The sequence below is a fragment of the Protopterus annectens genome, chromosome 12.part0 (genome assembly GCF_019279795.1).
Source record: "Protopterus annectens isolate FY-2018-M chromosome 12.part0, PAN1.0, whole genome shotgun sequence".
Taxonomy (NCBI): domain Eukaryota; kingdom Metazoa; phylum Chordata; order Ceratodontiformes; family Protopteridae; genus Protopterus; species Protopterus annectens.
In genome coordinates this window covers 108,755,749-108,776,385 of record NC_056746.1, presented here as the reverse complement: position 1 = coordinate 108,776,385, position 20,637 = coordinate 108,755,749, and the positions used below count along the sequence as shown (strand labels likewise).

General features: G+C 44.0%; 1 protein-coding gene across 1 annotated transcript in view; it reads left to right on the top strand.

Moving 5' to 3' along the window:
• The window catches only part of USP7 (ubiquitin specific peptidase 7), a 3,814,244-nt gene that overhangs the window by 2,743,297 nt on the left and 1,050,310 nt on the right, over window positions 1-20,637 (top strand). Inside the window, 3 exon segments of the mRNA XM_044088895.1 lie at window positions 2,656-2,809; window positions 2,900-2,967; window positions 15,191-15,255. Of these exon segments, the coding sequence (XP_043944830.1) occupies window positions 2,656-2,809; window positions 2,900-2,967; window positions 15,191-15,255 (287 nt within the window).

Genomic DNA, 20,637 nt, shown 5'->3' with positions numbered 1-20,637 from the left:
CAATGGAGCCCGCAGCAAATACCTCTGCACATCAACCAAAAAGAGATGATGGCTGTCCAGTACGCTTTGATAGCTTTCAAGTCCAGACTCTCCTGATCAAAACAGACAACACCACTATGATGTGGTATATCAACAAGCAAGGGGGGGGGGAACGTGCTCCTACCCTTTATGCAGGCTGGCCATGACCCTTTGGCACACAGCCTCTGCCATGCATCTGCACCTGTTAGAACAATTCCTGCCAGGTTCTCCCAACTTTCTGGCAGGCCAGTTGAGCAGAAATCTTCTGGACCCACATGAGTGGCAGCTCAACAGCAGAACCTTTACCCTAATAACTCATGAATGGAGCACCCCAAAGTTCAACCTCTCTGCCTCCCACACCAACCATCAGCGCAGCAAATTCTGCACTAGGGAGCATCACTGCATGGCTTGGAAAGTGGATGGCCTGTCCTTCCCCCTCGGTCAATTTGTCTGTCTATGCCTTTCCTCCACTACCTCTGATCCCCAGGGTACTGCTCAAAATAAAGGAGGAAAAACCAAGGACAATTTTTATAGCTCCAGACTGGCCTTGCTAGCACTGGTACCCCTTGCTGCACAGCCTGTACCCACTGCCACCATGGCATCTTCCTCAGATTCCAAATCTCCTGACACAGAGAGGAAATTCATGCATCCTCAATTGCAGACACTCAGTTTGGCAGCTTGGCTTATTCCCTAACCCCAGATATATCTGCCAACCTCAGTAAACAAGTTCTAGATGTTATACGCGAGGCCAGACGCCCTAACACTAGAAAGTCTTATGCTGACAAATGGAAAAGGTTCTGTACCTGGATCCAGGCTAAGGGAGCCAATATGGCACAGCCCTCCCTCTCTCTCATCCTGGACTACTTAGCTGACCTACTACACTGTGGCCTTTCCTTCTCCTCCATAAAAATTCATGCCTCTGCTGTCTCTGCTCATTTCCCTACTGAGCAACCCCTTTTCTCTCACCCTTTGAGAAAACAGTTCCTAAGTGGTGCTAGCAACTTGAGGCCACCCAGAAGAGCACCAACCCCAGCTTGGGACCTTAACTTTGTGTTGGAAAAGCTCACCCTGCCCCCTTTCAAACCAGCTTCTTCTGCAAAGCTAAAATTTCACTCCGCAAAGACAGCTTTCCTTCTGGCCATCACTTCAGCCAGAAGAGTCTTTGAGCTGTAGGCGCTCATGGCTGTGGAACCCTTCATCATCTTCCATGCTGACAGGGTATCCCTCAGAACTAACCCGTCCTTCATGCCCAAGGTGGTGTCCTGTGTGACTCTCAGATTCTGTCTAGACAGGACTAAATCCTTCAGAAAGTGTTATCAGTTGCTGATTAGCTTTGCTACAGAGGCAGAAGGCAAAGCCATCTCCAAACAAACCATTTCCAAATGGATAGCACACTGCATCCATTTCTGCTACAAACAAATGGAAAGCCTCCCCCCAAGGGGGTCATGGCTCACTCCACCAGAGCAGCCTCCACCTCTGCAGCTTACCTCAGAGGGGTCCCCACCAGGGACATCCTGGAGGCTGCCACCTGGGCATCTGTTCGCACTTTTACCAGACATTACCACATGCCTCTCTTCTCCAAGTAGGGCATCCTAGCCAGCCCCTAGTTTCCTTGACTGCTTCCACCCATTTCCTCAGCTTTGGGAATCAACCCAAATGTCATGACTGCAACAGTGAAACACAAAGAACGTAGTACAGTTGTGTACACTTACCATAAATGTAAATTTTCGAGTGTATTCACTGTTGCAGTCCTGGTTTCCCTCCCTCCACCCCCCTTTCTCCTCTTTCCGTACAAGGGACATATTGCTATTTACTTTTTACTGGTGGAGTTCGTCCACCAGAACCTAGCTCCTATGTGGGGGCTCCTGACAGGTTAGGGCAAGAAAAACTGATGTAATGGCATCAGCTGCCTTACTTTATACTACTGACGACCTGACATCAGTCCTCAAGCGACATCAACCGACACAGGAATACTACGTCTCTGGTATTCGGGCCGGCAAGGACTACCCTGGCAGGGATAACCCAAATGTGATGACTGCAACAGTGAATATACTCGAACATCTACATATATGGTGAAGTGTAGACAACTGTACTTTTTTCTTAGACTGGAGACCACCATCCACAAACAGCAACTGAACAAAACCATCGTCTACAGTCTAACAGTAAAATTGATAGGACAATAATATGGTGGTTCTCCTCTGCAGTAATTTCTTACACAGAAAAGTGTGGTAAATGACACCTTTTTCTTCCCAGGTGTCTCTGACCAGATGGAAGTGCTGTTGCAGCCCATTTGGTTGCTATGTTTTTATTCACCTTCTGTTTTCCATTTGCATCCATTTTTCAGACACAGTCAACCACGGTCATGTGTTCTGCATTTTGTGATTGGATTTATATACATTTTTTTTGAGCATAACTGAATTGATGAAATTACGGATATGGGTATTGATGGCCGTGTTATGAGTGCACTTTGTCTGAATTGTCATTTCATTATTTGCATTAATTCCAAGGATGTGCAGGACCTTCTTGTTGGTTTTGGTCATAAAACTAATGTGGGAATTAATAGTGATGATATTCTAAGTGATAAGAAATGTGTTGATTATGTAGTTTATTTTAGTGATTCCTTTCTTTAAATCCTAGGGATGACCCAGAAAATGACAGCAGTGAATTACCTACAGCGAAAGAATATTTCAGAGACCTGTATCACCGCGTTGATGTCATCTTCTGTGATAAAACCATTCCTAATGACCCTGGATTTGTTGTTACATTGTCTAATAGAATGAATTATTTCCAGGTATAGTTTCTAATGTAGCTAGAACTGTATTTGTTTCATTTGGTTATAATTTGTTTTGTTTTTTATGTTTACAAGTATTTTTTCTTATAGGTTGCGAAGACCGTTGCACAGAGACTCAATACAGATCCAATGTTACTACAGTTTTTCAAGTCCCAAGGGTATGAGATTTAACTTGCCATAGTTTTTTGCTCATGTAATGGAATGTCTTAATTCTCTTTTAGTAAACTAGTTGCCACTACAGGAAAATAATTAAAAAAGATGTATTTTTTAACTTTTCTTTGTTTGGCTCATTACAAACCTGTATGTACCAGATAGAAGTATTCACTAGTAATTTTATTCCGTTTGTAACCCTGACTGCCCTCCTGGGGGCAGGCATCCTGATGAGAGTTTGATGTTCTTTGTGTTTCATTGTTGCAGTCATTAGATTTGGGGTAATCTGCTGGCAGGTTGCCCTCAGTCAGCCTGAATTCCAAAGTCTTGGGTCCTGCATCAGTTGCTGTCTTCTCTTCCTTGACGTCAGGTCGTCAGGGGTATAAAACATGCAGCCGACGCCATTTTCTTTAGTCTTTCTTGCCGCGCGGTGCCCGAAGCAGAAGCATTTCTCAAGTGCCCATCGGCCGACTACTGAAATATTCGCGTTTGAGTTTCAGAACCGAAGTCTTCACTAAAGCTAAGTACCCCGTTGGGGAAACTTTTTTCTTGCTTTTTACCGATGTTAGAAAAAGTTAATAATTGTATTACTTGTGGGAAGCAAATACCTCATAAGGATTTCCATTTATACTGTATTCCTTGCCTAGGCCCTGATCACAACGTGCCTGGCTGTCAGTTTTGTGCTAGATTTAACCAACGCACTATTATGCGTCTGTATATTTTTGCATCTAAGTATTTTGGAAACAGATTTAACTACCCAGAAATATCGTCGGATAGCAATCTGACTACCGGAGTACATAAAAAACGCAAAGAAAAAGGACAGAGAACGGCAGTTGAAATCCAAAACAGACAATGAAGCTTCTCCTTAGCCAGTCGCCGGTTCGCCGGTACTCATTGAGGCGCTTTCGCAGCCCCTGATACCCACTACCTTTGAGTCGCAGGCCTCTACCGACACCCATGTGGAGGCCGGCATGCCGCTAGATACTCAAGGTATTGGACCGACAGATGTATCTCCCTCGGATGGGTCTGGAGCCACTGAGCAGGCACCGGCTTCTGAGGGTGTATTCAGACCTCAACATTTTTATATCAAACCGAAAGCTGCAAAACCAAAGGCAAAGACATCTTGTAAAACTAAAAAAAAAAACGCCTGAGCCATGTGTACAGGCCTCTATGCCTAAAAAACAGATGATCAAAATGGCTGAAGACCTTATTACCTTGATCAGGGGTACCCATCCCCCTCCAGATAAGAGGCCTAGGCAAGACACTGACTATGAATCTTCAGATCGGGTTTCTATTTCTTCTGATTCCTCTTCTGATCAGGAATTATCTTTACCTCCCTATGAGGATTCTGATGCAGAGGAGTCTGTTCCATCTGCATCTCCTCCTAAGGATTATTAATTTGGAGAAACCTTGCATACTTTGAGGGAGCATTTTCACTGGGAGAGTCAAGACTTCTCAGAATCAAAAAAGAGGCTCAGGGATTTCCTTCTCCCTCAGCACAAGCCTTTAGCCATTCCCCGTTTTAGACATTGTGGATGATGTGTTTTCGGAGTCAAGCCTGACCCCTGACTCCTTAACTCTGGCTCCCAGTAAGCTTGACAGGTATTACAGGGTCCCTGATGCTCATAAAATTTTATTTAGAAACCCTGCTGCTGATCCTGAAACTATTTCACAGGGTCCAAAGGGAGTTAAGGCCTCAACAGCAAAAAACCCTACCCCCTCTGACAGAGATTCAAGGGCACTGGACAGATTGGGAAAAAAAGGTTTATACATCTGCAACCTTGGCAATCAGGGCCTTAAACTGTCAATTTCATATGCTGAATTACCAACAACTTGTTATGGGATTGCTGAAACAGAAAATGATTTTAGAATGCGCAGAAAATAAGGAATTGCAGGAATTATTGCATGCAGCTGAACAAGTTGGAAAGCATACTTTACAATGTGGTTTTGATTCTTTAGAGGCCTCCTGCAGGGCCACAGTTACTGGATCTGTGATTAGGAGGCATGCCTGGTTAAAGGAACAAAATTTGCCTGATCATGTTAAAGCTAAATTGCTAGATGCACCTTTACAGCATGATTCTCTGTTTGGTATTAAAGCAGAAGAGGTTTTAAAGAAAATGGAAGACCAAGCTAAGTCTATGCAAACTGTTAAAGGATTTCTTACAAGTGCAGCCACCTAGATTCAGTAGACACTGGCCTACAAAAAATTGGTCCTTTCCTGCGTCAGACAGAGCTCAATGGGGCAAATCCATATGCCCTAAGGGTTCCAGGTACCTGGATCAAGACTCATGCAGGTCAAAGCAATGGGGCGCATCCACCTCCAAATCTGGAGGAGATAAAGCGCAAACCTACAGAAAGCAATCCCAATGACTTCCCTCTGTCTACACCAAGCACTTACCTTTTGTCAGCACCCATAGGGAGAAAAATAGCACTTTTTGCTCAAAATTGGCAGTTAATAACCCAGGACAAGTGAGTACTAAACATTGTATCACAGGGATACAGATTCCATTTCCACACTCTGCCAATGACAAATGGTTCGCCAGATCTGCCAAAAATACAATAGGCAGAGGCACAGAAACAGGTTACATCCCTCATGGACATGGGGGCCATTCAGACAGTACCAGAACAGGAAAAAGGACAAGGTTTTTACTCGACTGTTCTTGGTACCCAGAAAGGACCAGGCCTGGCAGCCAATACTGGATTTATCAATTCTGAACACATACCTGTACATTCCAAAATTCAAAATGCTCACTTTGCAACAGCTTCTTCTCATGCTGGGCAAGAATGCTTGGCTGGTGACTTTAGACCTAAAAGAGGCATACCTGCATGTCCCAATAAGACAGTCATGCAGAAGATAACTTAGATTCAAGGCTGGCTTAAAGCATTACCAATTCTCTGCACTGCCCTTTGGCTTATCTACTGCGCCCAGGGACTTTACAAAGTGCCTGGCACCAGTTATTGCATTTTGCAGACAAAGAAGTATTCAAATATATCCTTACTTGGACGACTGTCTTATTCAGGCAGAGAACAAGGACACTCTTCTGCGACAGCTGGCATTTGTGAAAAGGCTTCTAACATGCCTAGGGTACACAATAAATGAAAAGAAATCACAACTGGTGCCCTCTCAAAATATAACATTCCTGGGTGCAAGCTTGAATACAACTGCCCAGATGGCTTACCTCACGCCAGACAAGCAAAGGCAACGGACTACTTACTTCAAACTGATGGCAACAAAAACCCAATCTTCTGCAAGACAAATTCTGCAGGCTCTGGGTTTCATGGCATCCTATATCCTACTAATTCCATATGCAAGACTGCATATGAGGAAACTTCAATGGTACCTAAAAAGTTTATGGAGTCAACATTCACACAGTCTGGAAACAATGGTTCCTCTCATCCCCTGCCTGCTACAGGAGTTTCTATAGTGGGCAAAGGCCTGTCACCAAAACATGGGATGGCCCTTCACTCTACCCCCTGCCAGCCAAACCTTAACAACAGATGCATCAGATTATGCCTGGGGGTCTACATGGCAGGAAGATACATTCAGGGAATATGGGCACCCAGTCAAATGCATCTACATATCAACCAGAAAGAGATGCTAGCTGTTCAAAATGCCCTAACAGCCTTCAAGGACTTACTTCATCCAGCACAACTACTGATAAAGACTGACAACACCACAGTCATGTGGTATATAAACAAGCAAGGGGGCACACACTCATACCCCCTTTGCAGATTAGCCATGGCACCGTGGGACACAGCTTTGACCTACCAGATAAATCTTCAAGCTCAATACTTTCCAGGAAAACAAAACACTCTGGCAGACAATTTATGCAGAAACCTTACGGATCCTTACGAGTGGAAACTAAATCCACAAGTCTTCAGCATGATAGCAGAGAAATGGGGGCGCCCAGACATAGACCTATTTGCCTCTCCTCAAAATTATTAACTGAAAAGATTCTGCACAAGGACTTATCACAGGCAAGCATGGAAAGTGGACCCCCTATCCTTTAGTTGGAAAAACCTATCAGTTTGCGCCTTTCCTCCTCTGCCTCTTCTACCCAGGGTCCTCCTAAAAGTCAGACAAGAGAAGCCAAAGATGATAATTGCCCCCGCCAATACTGGTACCCAATCCTAAGGAACTTGTCTCCATACCAGCTTGGACCTTGCCTCAAAAACCATAACTACTGTCCCAGCAAAACAGTCAGATCCTGCACAATCAACTGCAGACTCTGAACCTGGCAGCATGGCTAATCCTGTAAACATACAGACGACACCTTTCAGTAAAGCTGTGATGGATGTAATTTTGGAAGCCAGAAGGCCTAGTACTAGAAAATCTTATGCTGACAAATGGAAGAGATTCTGTGCTTGGAATCGAGCACAAAGAACCTATACAGCAGAACCGCATATTCCTCATATTACAATACTTAACTGAGATGCTGGACAAAGGCCTATCTTTCTCATCTATCAAAATCCATGCCTCTGCCATTTCGGCTCATTACAATACACAGCCACCAATCTCTTCTCATCCTTTACTAAAGCAGTATCTTAGAGGAGCCAAAAAATTAAGGCCTCCTAGAAGACCACCATTACCTGCATGGGACCTCAATTGTGTGTTGGAAAAGCTCACCCTGCCTCCATTTGAACCAGCTGCTACCGCTGATATAAAGTTCTTATCATGGAAGACAGCTCTGCTACTAGCAATTACTTCAGCAAGAAGAGTTTCAGAGCTACAGGCCCTCATGGTTGTAGAGCCTTTTATCATATTTTACCCAGTCAGGGTGTCTGAGGACAAATCCTATTTTTATGCCTAAGGTCGGTTCCAGTGTGGCTCTTAACCAAACAGTTCATCTGCCAACTTTTTATCCAAATCCGCAGAACAAAGGGGAGATAATTCTGCATTCCTTGGATGTACACAGACAGCTAAGATTCCACTTGAGCAGGACTAAATCTCTAAGAAAAACCGAGCAGTAACTAGTGTCATATGCTGCAGGATCAGAAGGAAAGGCTATTTCAAAGCTGACAATTTCAAAGTGGATAAACCATTGCATCCATTTCTGCTACTTACACCATGGCAAACCTGTGCCCAAGAGCATTAGGTCTCACTCCACCAGGGCTGCAGCTACTTCAGCAGCCTTTCCCAGAGGAGTACCAACCAAGGACATTCTAGAGGCTGCTACTTGGAGTTCTGTTCACATCTTTACAAAGCATTACCATTTGCCTCTCTACTCTAAGTCCAGGGCAGGCTTTGTCACTGCAGTGCTGCAGGGCCTTATAGCCGCACCTAATGCTGTTTAGCTCCAGCCTCCCAACCATAGCTTTGGGATTCTACCCAGATGTAATGACTGCAACTGTGAAACAGAAAGAACATAGTACAGGTACACTTGCCATAAATGTAGATGTTACAGTGTATTCACTGTTGCAGTCCAGGTTACCCTCCCGCCATCCCCCTGTCATTCTTGAGTTTATCTTTCCTTCTCTATCTTCTACAACCTATGTGGTGTATTTGCTTGTAGATGAAGGTAAAGTTTATATTGATGCGTGTGTGTGTGTGTGTGTGTGTGTGTGTGTGTGTGTGTGTGTGTATATATATATATATATATATATATATATATATATATATATATTTAGAATATTGCTACCTTTTTGGTGGCACCTGACATCGGGGGCAAGAAAAACTAAAGAAAATGGCATCGGCTGCATGTTTTATACCCCTGACGACCTGACATCATGGAAGAGAAGACAGCAACCGACGCAGGACCCAAGACTTTGGAATTTAGGCCGACTGAGGAAAACCTGCCAGCAGATTACCCCAAATGTAATGACTGCAACAGTGAATACACTAGAACATCTACATTTATGGTAAGTGTACACAACTGTACTTTTCCTTCTAAAGGAAAATCTTCCTCATGATACACTGTGAGTTTACTGTTTCAGATTACAGTGCCCGTAGCTGGGCTGTGACATGGCAGTTCCATTCACTTAGAATGGAAGAACACAGAACAGCAGTAAACTTTGAGAGGCCTCAGTGAAAGTATCATTCAATGTCCTGCAGTGCCTCTTACAAATGTGTTTCCTGCTGATGTTACACATTCTGTGAAAAAGATTCCACAACTAGCAGCTCATTGCTGAGAAAACAGACACTCAACTTTGATCTGCTTCTGTTCCTTCTCAAGTTACTCCTCCCATATTCCAACCCTCAGCTAGTAAGAGTATCACATTTCCTGCTCTGTAAGGTTTAGCTAGTCAGTCAGCTTTGCATGACAATACTCAGCAGATTAGCTCCCATTCTGCCTTGTGTGCCAATGAAAGTGTTCCCTAATATTTCTTCTTACTCCTGTCATCTGAACAGCACTTTTACCAATCCATAATATAAAGGGGTCTATTCCTCTAAACGCACCTGAAACACACACACATTACAATTCACCTCAGCCACTGACACACTTGGCTCTGTCTGCAAATTAATACTCCAGTCATAAAGAATACTCATATTTGCATTGCATTCATTTGCAGTCTTCTCCCTTGTTATTCCTTATATCACTGTCTCCTTATATTTCTGGGTACTGCTGCTTTTGTATACACATATTCATTGGCGGTATGCTTTTTTTTTTAAGCAACTTAATATATTTTCCTTCATGCTCTGCACATCACACTCTCACTGTCCTGAACAGCGTGCGTACTGATGTTCATCATGTTACCCTGTTGCAGTCATCACACTTGGGTTATCCTGCCGTCAGGCGGTCCCGCAGTCAGCCCGAATTCCAAAGTCATGGTCCGGCGTCGGTTGCTGTCGCATCTTCCATGACGTCAGTGCGCCAGGGGTATATAAGAGGCATCCAATGCCATTTTCTTCAGTCTTTCTTGCTGCGCGGTGCCCGAAGCAGAAGCAGTTCGCAAGTGCCGGTAGGCCGACACCTGAGATTTTCGAATCGAATTTCAGTCAGAAGTCTTCAAAGCTAAGTACCCCGTTGGGGAACCTTTTCTTGCCTCAGTCCGATGTCAGAAAAAGTTAACAATTGCATTTCTTGTGGGAAGCAAATACCTCATAAGGACTTTCATTCTTATTGTATACCTTGCCTAGGCCCAGACCATAACGTCACTGGCTGTCGGTTTTGTGCTAGGTTCAGTAAGCGAACTATAAAGCGACGCTTTGATTTTGCACGACACTACTTCTGTAGGAAATTTAATTACACTATGCCGTCGGAGCAACCGACTACCGGCGTGCTAAAAAATGCAAAGATAAAGACAGGCAGCCTAGATCCAAGCCAGACTCCGAGCCCTTGGCTGGGCTGGTCGCCGGTTCTCCGGTTTTCAGTGAGGCGCATACGCAGCCCCTGACGACTGCAGAATTGGAACCCCAGACCGCTTCGGATTCTCAAGCAGAGAGTTCTAGGCCGACGCAGCCATTTTCTTTAGGTCCTACCGACAACTTCGCAGAAGGAGAAGCCAGTGCTGCGGAAACACCTTCTGTTACAGAGGGTGTTTACTCACCATAAAATCTTATGCTAAGCTTAAGACCGACTAAGCTTAAAACGCCTGTAAAACCAAAAATGACTGCACATCAGTCTCCAGTTCAAGGCCCCATGCCTAAGAAACATATGCTTAAAATGGCGGAATATTTGATTTCTTTAATCAGGGATTCCCAACCCCCCAGACAAAAGGCCTAGACAAGAGGAGGATTATGCCTCCTCTGATCAATTGTCTATTTCCTCAGGCTCCTCTGAGGAACAGGATTACTCCTTTCCCCCTTATGAAGATTCTGATGCTGAAGATTCCATTCCCTCAGCTTCTCCCCCTGAAGACTATTCCTTTGGGGAAACTTTACATACCATGAGGGAACATTTCCACTGGGAAGGTCAGGACTACTCAGACTCAAAGAAAAGGCTCCGAGAGTTCCTTTTACTCCTCCAGCACAGACCACTTCCTATCCCTCCAGGTTTAGACATTGTGGATGATGTTTACTTAGAATCTAGTCTAAATCCGGATTCTCTGCCTCCTGCTCCAGCCAAACCAGATAGATATTATAGAGTGCCTGAATCTCACAAATTCCTTTACAAAAGCCCTGTTGCTGACCCAGAGACCATCTCCCCGGGTCCCAAAGGGGCTAAGGCTTCTATGGCTAAAAATCCTGTACCCTCTGAAAGGGACTCAAGAGCACTAGATAGGTGGGGGAAGAAGGTTTACACCTCAGCTACTCTAGCTATGAGAGTACTAAATTGTCAATTTCACATGCTGAAATACCAGCAATTCCTAATGTCTCAAATGAAACAAAAGATGAGCACGCACCCTCAACAGTCTGAATTCAAAGAAATGCAGGATCTGTTACATGCAGCTGAACAGGTGGGCAAACATACTTTACAATGTGGATTTGATTCCTTGGAAGCTTCCTGTAGAGCAGCTGTTACTGGGTCTGTTATACGTAGGCATGCTTGGTTAAAGGAACAAACTCTGCCTGATCATGTTAAAGCAAAGTTACTGGATGCACCCTTACAGCAGGATGTTTTATTTGGGGTTAAAGCAGAGGAGGTTTTAAAGAAAATGGAGGATAAGGCAAAATCTATGCAGACGGTCAAAGATTTCTTACAGGTAAAACTCCACGCTTCAGCAGAAATTGGCCAGCAAAAAATTGGTCCTTTCCAGCTTCTGACAGACTACAAACGCCCAAGGGGCAGAGTACAAGCACAAATCCCTTACAAACCTCGCCAATGGGGCACTGCAACACAGAAGGGAGGATAAGACGGGTCCCAAACTACTAGAAGACAAACACAGTGACTTAAACCTCAAACTGCCAAGCAAAAAACTCTTGGCAGCTCCCTTGGGAGGAAAATTAGCATTTTTTATAGACAACTGGCACATCGTCACAAAGGACAAATGGGTCCTAGACATTATCTCACAAGGATACAGATTACATTTCCACACCTTGCCAAGGATAAAAGGAATGCCAAACTTGCCACAAAATCAATGGGCAGAGGCACAAAAACAAATTATAGCTCTCATGGACATGAGAGCCATTCACCTGGTACCTACACAGGAGCAAGGCCAAGGATTTTACTCAAAGCTCTTTCTAGTCCGCAGAAAGGACAATGCTTGAAGACCCATTCTGGACCTTTCAGTTCTAAACACCTTCTTGCACGTACCCAAATTCAAGATGCTAACACTACAGCAGCTTCTTCCCATGTTGGGCAAGAAAGCTTGGCTAGTAACGTTGGACCTCAAGGAGGCATACCTGCATGTCCCTATCAGACAAAATTGCAGAAGATACCTCCGTTTCATTGCAGGTTCAACCCATTACCAATTCTCTGCACTGCCCTTTGGCTTATCTACTGCACCCAGGGTCTTCACAAAATGCCTGGCACCAGTAATTGCATACTGCAGACAAAGAGGAATTCAAATATACCCATACCTGGACGACTGCCTCATCCAAGCAGAAAGCAAGGACATTCTCTTACGACTTCTGACTTTTGTAAAACACCTTCTAAGTTGCCTAGGGTACACAATAAACGAGAAGAAATCAAAACTAGTACCCTCACAAAATATGACATTCCTGGGTGCCAGCTTGAATGCAACGGTCCAGATGGCTTATCTGACGCCAGACAAACAACTACAACTAACTCAATACTTCAAAATAATGGCAACAAAGACCCAACTCCCTGCAAGAAAAATTCTGCAGGCCTTGGGTGTCATGGCATCTTGTATACTACTAATACCATTTGCAAAACTGCATATGAGGAAATTACAATGGAACTTGGAAAAGCGTATGATCTCAACACAGCCACAGCTTGGAAACAATGATACCTCTCATTCCCTGCCTTCAACAGGAGTTTCTATGGTGGTCACAGGCATGTCACCTCAACAAGGGTCAGCCTTTCACCTTACCCCCAGCCAGCCAAATTATGACAACAGATGCATCGGACTATGCCTGGGGGGGCACACATGGCAGGACGGTGTGTTCAAGGCATATGGACTGCAGATCAAAGGAATCTGCACATCAATCAAAAAGAAATGCTAGCTGTACAGAATGCTCTGACAGCATTCAAGGACCTCTTACATCCAGGACTGCTTATAATAAGGACAGACAACACCACAGTAATGTGGTACATAAACAAACAAGGGGGGGTACACACTCCTACCCTCTATGCAGGCAAGCAATGACCTTGTGGAACACAGCACTGGCTTGCCAAGTTCAATTACAAGCTCAATTCCTGCCAGGAAAAAAGAACACATTGGCAGACGACCTAAGCAGAAACATCATGGATCCCAACGAGTGGAAACTGGATCCACAAGTCTTTGCAATGATAACTAAAAATGGGGGCGCCCAGACATAGACTTGTTTGCCAACCCCAAAAACCATCAGCTTTCAAAATTTTGCACAAGGACATTTCACCATCAAGCTTGGAAAGTGGACGCACTCTCATTCAGTTGGAAAATGCTGACAGTATATGCCTTTCCTCCATTGCCCCTTCTCACAAAGGTGCTGCTGAAAGTCAGGATGGAGAGACCTGAAATGATACTCATTGCCCCGGACTGGCCACGCCAGCACTGGTACCCACTACTAAGGAACATGGCCCAGGGCCCACCATGGATTTTACCACAAATTCCTCAACTACTCACACAGCAAGGCAGATTCTACACAGCCAGCTCAAAGCCTTAAATTTGGCTGCATGGCACATAACCTAAGCAACCAGCCAGCCCCTCTTTCACAAGCTGTTATGGATGTCATTCTCGAGGCCAGGAGGCCCAGCACCAGGAAAGCCTACTCAGACAAATGGAAAAGATTTTGCGCCTGGAACCAAGCTAAAGGCCAAAGAACCCTTCAGCTGGACATGCCTCAGATTCTACAATATTTAACTGAGATGTTACACAAAGGACTTTCTTTTTCATCTATTAAAATCCACGCCTCAGCTATTTCAGCTCACTACAACACGGATCCTCACTTATTTTCACATCCACTTCTAAGGCAGTATCTCAGAGGGGCAAAAAACATTAGGCCTCCCAGGAGAGCGCCAACACCAACTTGGGACCTAAATTTTGTTCTGGAAAAACTTACACTGCCACCTTTTGAGCCAGCTTTCTCAGCTGACTTAAAGTTTATATCATGGAAGACTGCCCTGCTGCTAGCAATTACTTCAGCCAGAAGAGTCTCAGAGCTACAGGCACTAATGGCAGTAGAGCCTTTTCTCAAGACAGAGTTTCTCTACGAACTAACCCCTCCTTTACGCCAAAGGTGGTATCCAGGGTGGTTCTAAATCAAACCATCCACTTAACCACCTTCTTTCCAAATCCACAGAACTAAGGAGAAAGACTCCTGCATTCCTTGGACATACACAGGCAACTACGTTACTACTTGGACAAAACTAAGGCTTTCAGAAAATCTGACCAACTTTTTGTATCGTATGCTACAGCATCACAAGGAAAGGCTATCTCAAAACAGACCATTTCCAAATGGATAGGACATTGCATACGTTTTTGCTACACCCATCATGGAAAACCAGTTCCTGCTAGCATAAGGCCCCACTCCACCAGGGCAGCAGCTACATCTACAGCCTTCCTCAGGGGGGTGCCAACCAAGGATATTCTGGAAGCTGCAACTTGGAGTTCAGTACACACCTTCACCAAACACTATCACTTACCACTTTACTCTAAGACTAGAGCTGGCTTCGCCACTGCAGTTTTGCAGGGCCTTCTAGCCCCCGTCCTTTGCTTTGGGATTATACCCAAGTGTGATGACTGCAGCAGGGTAACACGATGAACATAGTACAGTTTTGTACCTACCATAAATGTAGATGTTTGAGTGTGTACCCTGCTGCAGTCCAGGTTACTCTCCCTCCATCCCCTCTGACCTAACTAAAACCTTTCAATACCTTAAAATCTGATACAACCTTTGTGGTGTATTTGCTTATAGCTCGAGGGATGTGTTGTTTGTGCTAAGCTTTTATTATTGGTACTACCTACTGACCAGCTTTTGGGAGGGCACTTGACATCTGGGGCAGGAAAAACTGAAGAAAATGGCATTGGATGCCTCTTGTAAACCCCTGGCGTACTGACATCAGGGAAGAAGTGACAGCAACCGACGCCGGACCAAGACTTTGGAATTCGGGCCGACTGCAGGACCGCCTGACGGCAGGATAACCCAAGTGTGATGACTGCAGCAGGGTATACACTCGAACATCTACATTTATGGTAGGTACAAAACTGTACTTTCTTGTTCAATCTCAATACTGTTGTCCATTGCAGGCTGCCACAACAAGTTTCTGTACTCGCTGATCTCCAAGCTTTCACACATTTCCTCAAGAAACTAGGTAAATCAGTCTACCTCCAACAATATTGTTTATATTACAGTAATTTATGTAACTGTGATAGTTGCATTTTTTACAACAGGGATCAAGCTTGAAAGGCCATTTTGCCCAAAAACATCCACAAAGAAAATGTGATTAGAACACTTAGTAGAGTTATGCAAAAACATCAACTCGTGTACCATAGGGGGTGGGCTATGGCTTCATAAAAAAGGAGCAAAGATCAAACTTTGGGTTTTTTAAATAGCTGAGCTGGAACATCGAAGTACAGGCAGTCTAGCTAATGTACAAACTTCCCAGGCATCAACACTGCATAAAGACAAAGATTATAAGAGATTCTCTAAGGTTAGAAGTCTGATCATTTATGCAGATAAGACACCTTTTAGTTATCTTAGCATCTATATGTGCATAACTTGTGAAGCCTGATGAATAACAATGACTCTGGCTTTCAGTACAGGAAGGGGCCAGCTGAGCTAACAGGAAACGTGCCGAGGAGATGAATTCATTAGGTAGACATCATGACTCCTCAGTGAATAACTTCAACTGACTGTTGAGCATACTAAAGAATAGTCAACAAAATCCTCTGCTCCTTGCATCAGACCACATAGTATCATTTGGATTCTAAGTACACTTAACGCCACTATGTAATCCACCAGGTATGCACAGTTACTGATCTGATGAAGTTCGTGATTTAACTGAATGGAAAGCGCTTCATTAAATATTTTGGAATCAATTTCATTGTTTTGGTGTTGACTGCTGCCTAATTTTTGCATTTTCCTGTGAATTTCAGAAGGATCTCTAATCACTGGCAATTGGCTGAGTACGGTTAAGGGTAAATTATAACACCTCAAGTCATGCGTCTAGTGCTCCATTTTCTACTACTACTCTGCTCGGTATATATTTTCAAAAAATTGCCTCCTTTTGTGACATTACCATGCTTCATTTTTTTTTTGGTGAAGTCAAAGACAAGAATATGTTAAATATGAATTCTCTTGCTTACTCCTATTACATTTCAGCCAGTAGCAAAAATATAAAAAATAAAGGAGCTAAGAAAGAGGTTGCATTAGGTTTGAAGGCACTACACAAAGCCTTTTAAGTGACCCCTATTGGTTGTGTGCCTGCCATAATGCTCGGCAGCCATGGTTCAGATAGTTACTGGTCGTCCGGTGTGTAGTTGTCCAGCGCTAGTTACCTTGGATAGCTCTGTTTAGCGAAAGCTGGACCATAAACCAATGAAACTGCCAAACTTGAACTGAGAATTGCTACACAGTGTAGGTTTCTGAACAGGATGCGGCAGGGAAGTGGATGATATTGATGGTAATTAGGAGGCTGGACATCTTATGTATCCAGGAGACAAGATGGAAGGGCAGTGCAGCCAAGCCACTTTGCTTTGGATACAGAGTCTACAGTTCAGGAAGAGGAAAGCTAGGAATGGTGTTGGAATGTTGATGAGAGAACGGCATCAGAAGGTAGCGAGGGATATAATCAGAATTAGCCACAAACTCATGGCAATCAACTCCAGGGTAATGAAAGATCACTATTCATAATCTCAACCTGTGCCCCACAGCTGGGTTGTGATACTGATGAAAAGACTGCATTCAGACAGCACTTGGAGGAATGACTAGAGAAAGCAGGACAACATGAATTGGTGTTGATAATTGGTGACTTGAATACACACATTGGGACAGACAGAACAGGAGATGAGGACTGCCTGGATCCACATGGATGGGCTAACAGCAATAATGGAGAGGCCCTTCGATATTTCTGTCTGGCAAATGTCTTGACAGTAGCCAACACAAATTTCGTAAACACAGACATTCACAAGTTCACATTAAAGAGTGGCGAATAGGCAACTCATGTAGACTTCCCCTAGTAAGGAAAGGGTACGAGGGTATAATCAGTGATTGCAAAGACTTCCCCAGCCTTGCAATTGTCCCACAGCAGAAACCACTGCTTGCCACACTCAGCCGCAAGCAGTGTTGAGAGCGGACTCTATGGTCAAGAGAGAACAGTCTCAAGACCTGGTAATTGACTGTACAGAAGTTACAGCAGTACAAAGAATTACTCAGGGCTCCAGCACACCAAGTACAGGAGGAAATAGGTGTGGTTGAAGAAGAATGGCATCTTCTCAAAACAGCATGTGTGAAGACTACAGAGCTGATATGTGGCAGAGCCAGGTATGTTAATAAGGTACATGAGGAGAGTGGGTGGTGGAATGCAGCATGTGGAAGAGCCAGGTATGTTAATAAGGTACACGAGGAGAGTGGGTGGTGGAATGCAGCATGTGGCAGAGCCAGGTATGTTAATAAGGTACATGAGGAGAGTGGGTGGTGGAATGCAGCATGTGGCAGAGCCAGGTATGTTAATAAGGTACATGAGGAGAGTGGGTGGTGGAATGCAGCATGTGGCAGAGCCAGGTATGTTAATAAGGTACATGAGGAGAGTGGGTGGTGGAATGCAGCATGTGGCAGAGCCAGGTATGTTAATAAGGTACATGAGGAGAGTGGGTGGTGGAATGCAGCATGTGGAAGAGCCAGATATGTTAATAAGATAGATGAGGAGAGTGGGTGGTGGAATGCAGCATGTGGCTGAGCCAGGTATGTTAATAAGGTACATGAGGAGAGTGGGTGGTGGAATGCAGCATGTGGAAGAGCCAGGTATGTTAATAAGATACATGAGGAGAGTGGGTGGTGGAATGCAGCATGTGGCAGAGCCAGGTATGTTAATAAGGTACATGAGGAGAGTGGGTGGTGGAATGCAGCATGTGGCAGAGCCAGGTATGTTAATAAGGTACATGAGGAGAGTGGGTGGTGGAATGCAGCATGTGGCAGAGCCAGGTATGTTAATAAGGTACATGAGGAGAGTGGGTGGTGGAATGCAGCATGTGGCAGAGCCAGGTATGTTAATAAGGTACATGAGGAGAGTGGGTGGTGGAATGCAGCATGTGGCAGAGCCAGGTATGTTAATAAGGTACATGAGGAGAGTGGGTGGTGGAATGCAGCATGTGGCAGAGCCAGGTATGTTAATAAGGTACATGAGGAGAGTGGGTGGTGGAATGCAGCATGTGGCAGAGCCAGGTATGTTAATAAGGTACATGAGGAGAGTGGGTGGTGGAATGCAGCATGTGGCAGAGCCAGGTATGTTAATAAGGTACACGAGGAGTGGGTGGTGGAATGCAGCATGTGGCAGAGCCAGGTATGTTAATAAGGTACACGAGGAGAGTGGGTGGTGGAATGCAGCATGTGGCAGAGCCAGGTATGTTAATAAGGTACATGAGGAGAGTGGGTGGTGGAATGCAGCAGACCAGGAAGTCCTCCAACGAAAGGAGGACGACAACAAAAAGAGGGAGATCGAAAATACCACCCAGCCTAGGAAGAACTAACAAAAAAAAAAGGTAAGAAAGGAGTTGCAGTAGTGAAGAAAAGAGCATTTGAGGCACTCTAGCAGCTTCTGGTAAGAGACTCAGTAGGTGGCTCAGAGACAGAAAGATAAGACAGTCAGACACGCTTTATAAAGAGATGCCGGCAAACAATCTTCTCCCCAGTCCGCAGTACATCAAATGCAACCAGAAGTAGTATTGAATTAGGACAAAAAGCACACAGATACAAGCTATGTAAGAGAAGAGGAGGAGACCACTCTACAAGAAATAACAATACCACTACGGATAATGAAGTCAGGAAAGCAGCAGGCTCAGATGAGGACAAAGCAGATATGATAAAGACGCTGGGTCAGAAGGAATAAATGACATCTGAGGGTATTCCTAGCAGTGTGGAGAGAAAGGCGTATCCCAGATGACTGGAAAATAAGCATACTTGTGCCAGTGTACAAGAACAAATGGGATGCCCACAACTGTGAGCAGTACAAGAGGCATCAGTCTCCTGTCATACTGGTGTATTAAATTTATGGAGTCTGTCACTTAAAAATGGATATGCAGGGCAGTAGAATTTAAGGTGGGAAATGAGCAGTTTGTAATCGGATCAGCATGCAGCACAACGGATCCGATGTCTGCATTGAGACAGTTGAGAAGAAGCTACAGACAAGGAAAGAGTCGAAGTACTCATTCCTATACTTGGTGAAAGCAAGTGGGCACGGTACCAGGGAAATTGATTTGGGCAGTACTGCATTGTGTCTAAGCCCGAGAAACATTGGTACAGTTAGTACAGGCTATGTACAAAGACGAAATGAATCAAGTACGAACCATGTTTGGGATCACAGATGGGTCAGTCGATGCACCCATAAGGGGAGCAGTGTTTATTGTCTAAAGCAGAACAGGTTTTATAACGCCACAAATGGCCAGTCACTACTACAAACGTTAAGTTTGCCAGCGGAAAGTTAACCAAAAACCAACTTTAAAGGGTGTTAGAGTGAATGAGGTGATGCAGGTATAAGTGGTGCAGTTCCCTGGTTAAAAACGACATTGCCCACATTTTGTATTGGTCATGCCTTTTCATTTACCATAGCTATATTTTTTCTTGTGACTGCCATCTGTTTGAGGGCAATTCATGATGTGCTGTAGCATTCCACAATGGTGGTGTACCAGGTGGAAAAAAGAATTTAAAAAGGGCATTTATGTTTCAGTTCGTACCAACATAAATAGGACCGACAAACTACAGTTACCTCTTAATTGCAAATCCAAGTAGCTGACATCAGAAAGATTTGTCATGAGAATTTTTTGCTTGCATACCACACCAACAGCAGCCCTGGAATGACGGCTAAGATTTTCAGTGACTGAGACTTTAAATGGAAAGTAATGTTGTGCATAGGTAGAGGAAGCTATTACATTTGAGTCATTCTTGACATGTGCAGTACTCCACCTTTACTAACTTAACACATAGAAGTAATGTTTTTCATTTTATTTTGTAACTGAATACTCTCTTCTTCATAAAGTGAAGGACCAATGCACGAGTTAAAAAAGCTGCACAAAAGTGTCTGTGTGTATTAATTTATATACCTGTGCCCGAGATCCATTAATTACTATTGACATCCGTTACTTATTAAAGCCTGTAGTCAACTCTGTTTCTTAAAAAATAGTTACTAATAAATACCCAACATAACTCCTGCCTTCTTCTCCCCCTCTCTATGCAACTTTCTCTACAAAACAAAGTAACACTACGTAATCAGTATGTTGTCCTCTTAGCTCCTGCCACCATAGTGTTTTGCCTGACTTACCTACCTGGAGTCTTCTCCTCTCTATATTTTACACTATAACTTTTCCATGTCTTTCCACTTTCTTTCTTTTTCCTAACTGGTGAACTCTTCTCTCATTTATTCTTACTTCATCTATCATCCTATGATTGCTGATAAGTGGCTGCACTCTATGTCTTACAAATGGTACATTTCTTTTTTATCCCGTTTTTTGCTTTTTTTTTTACCTTATATTCACCTTTA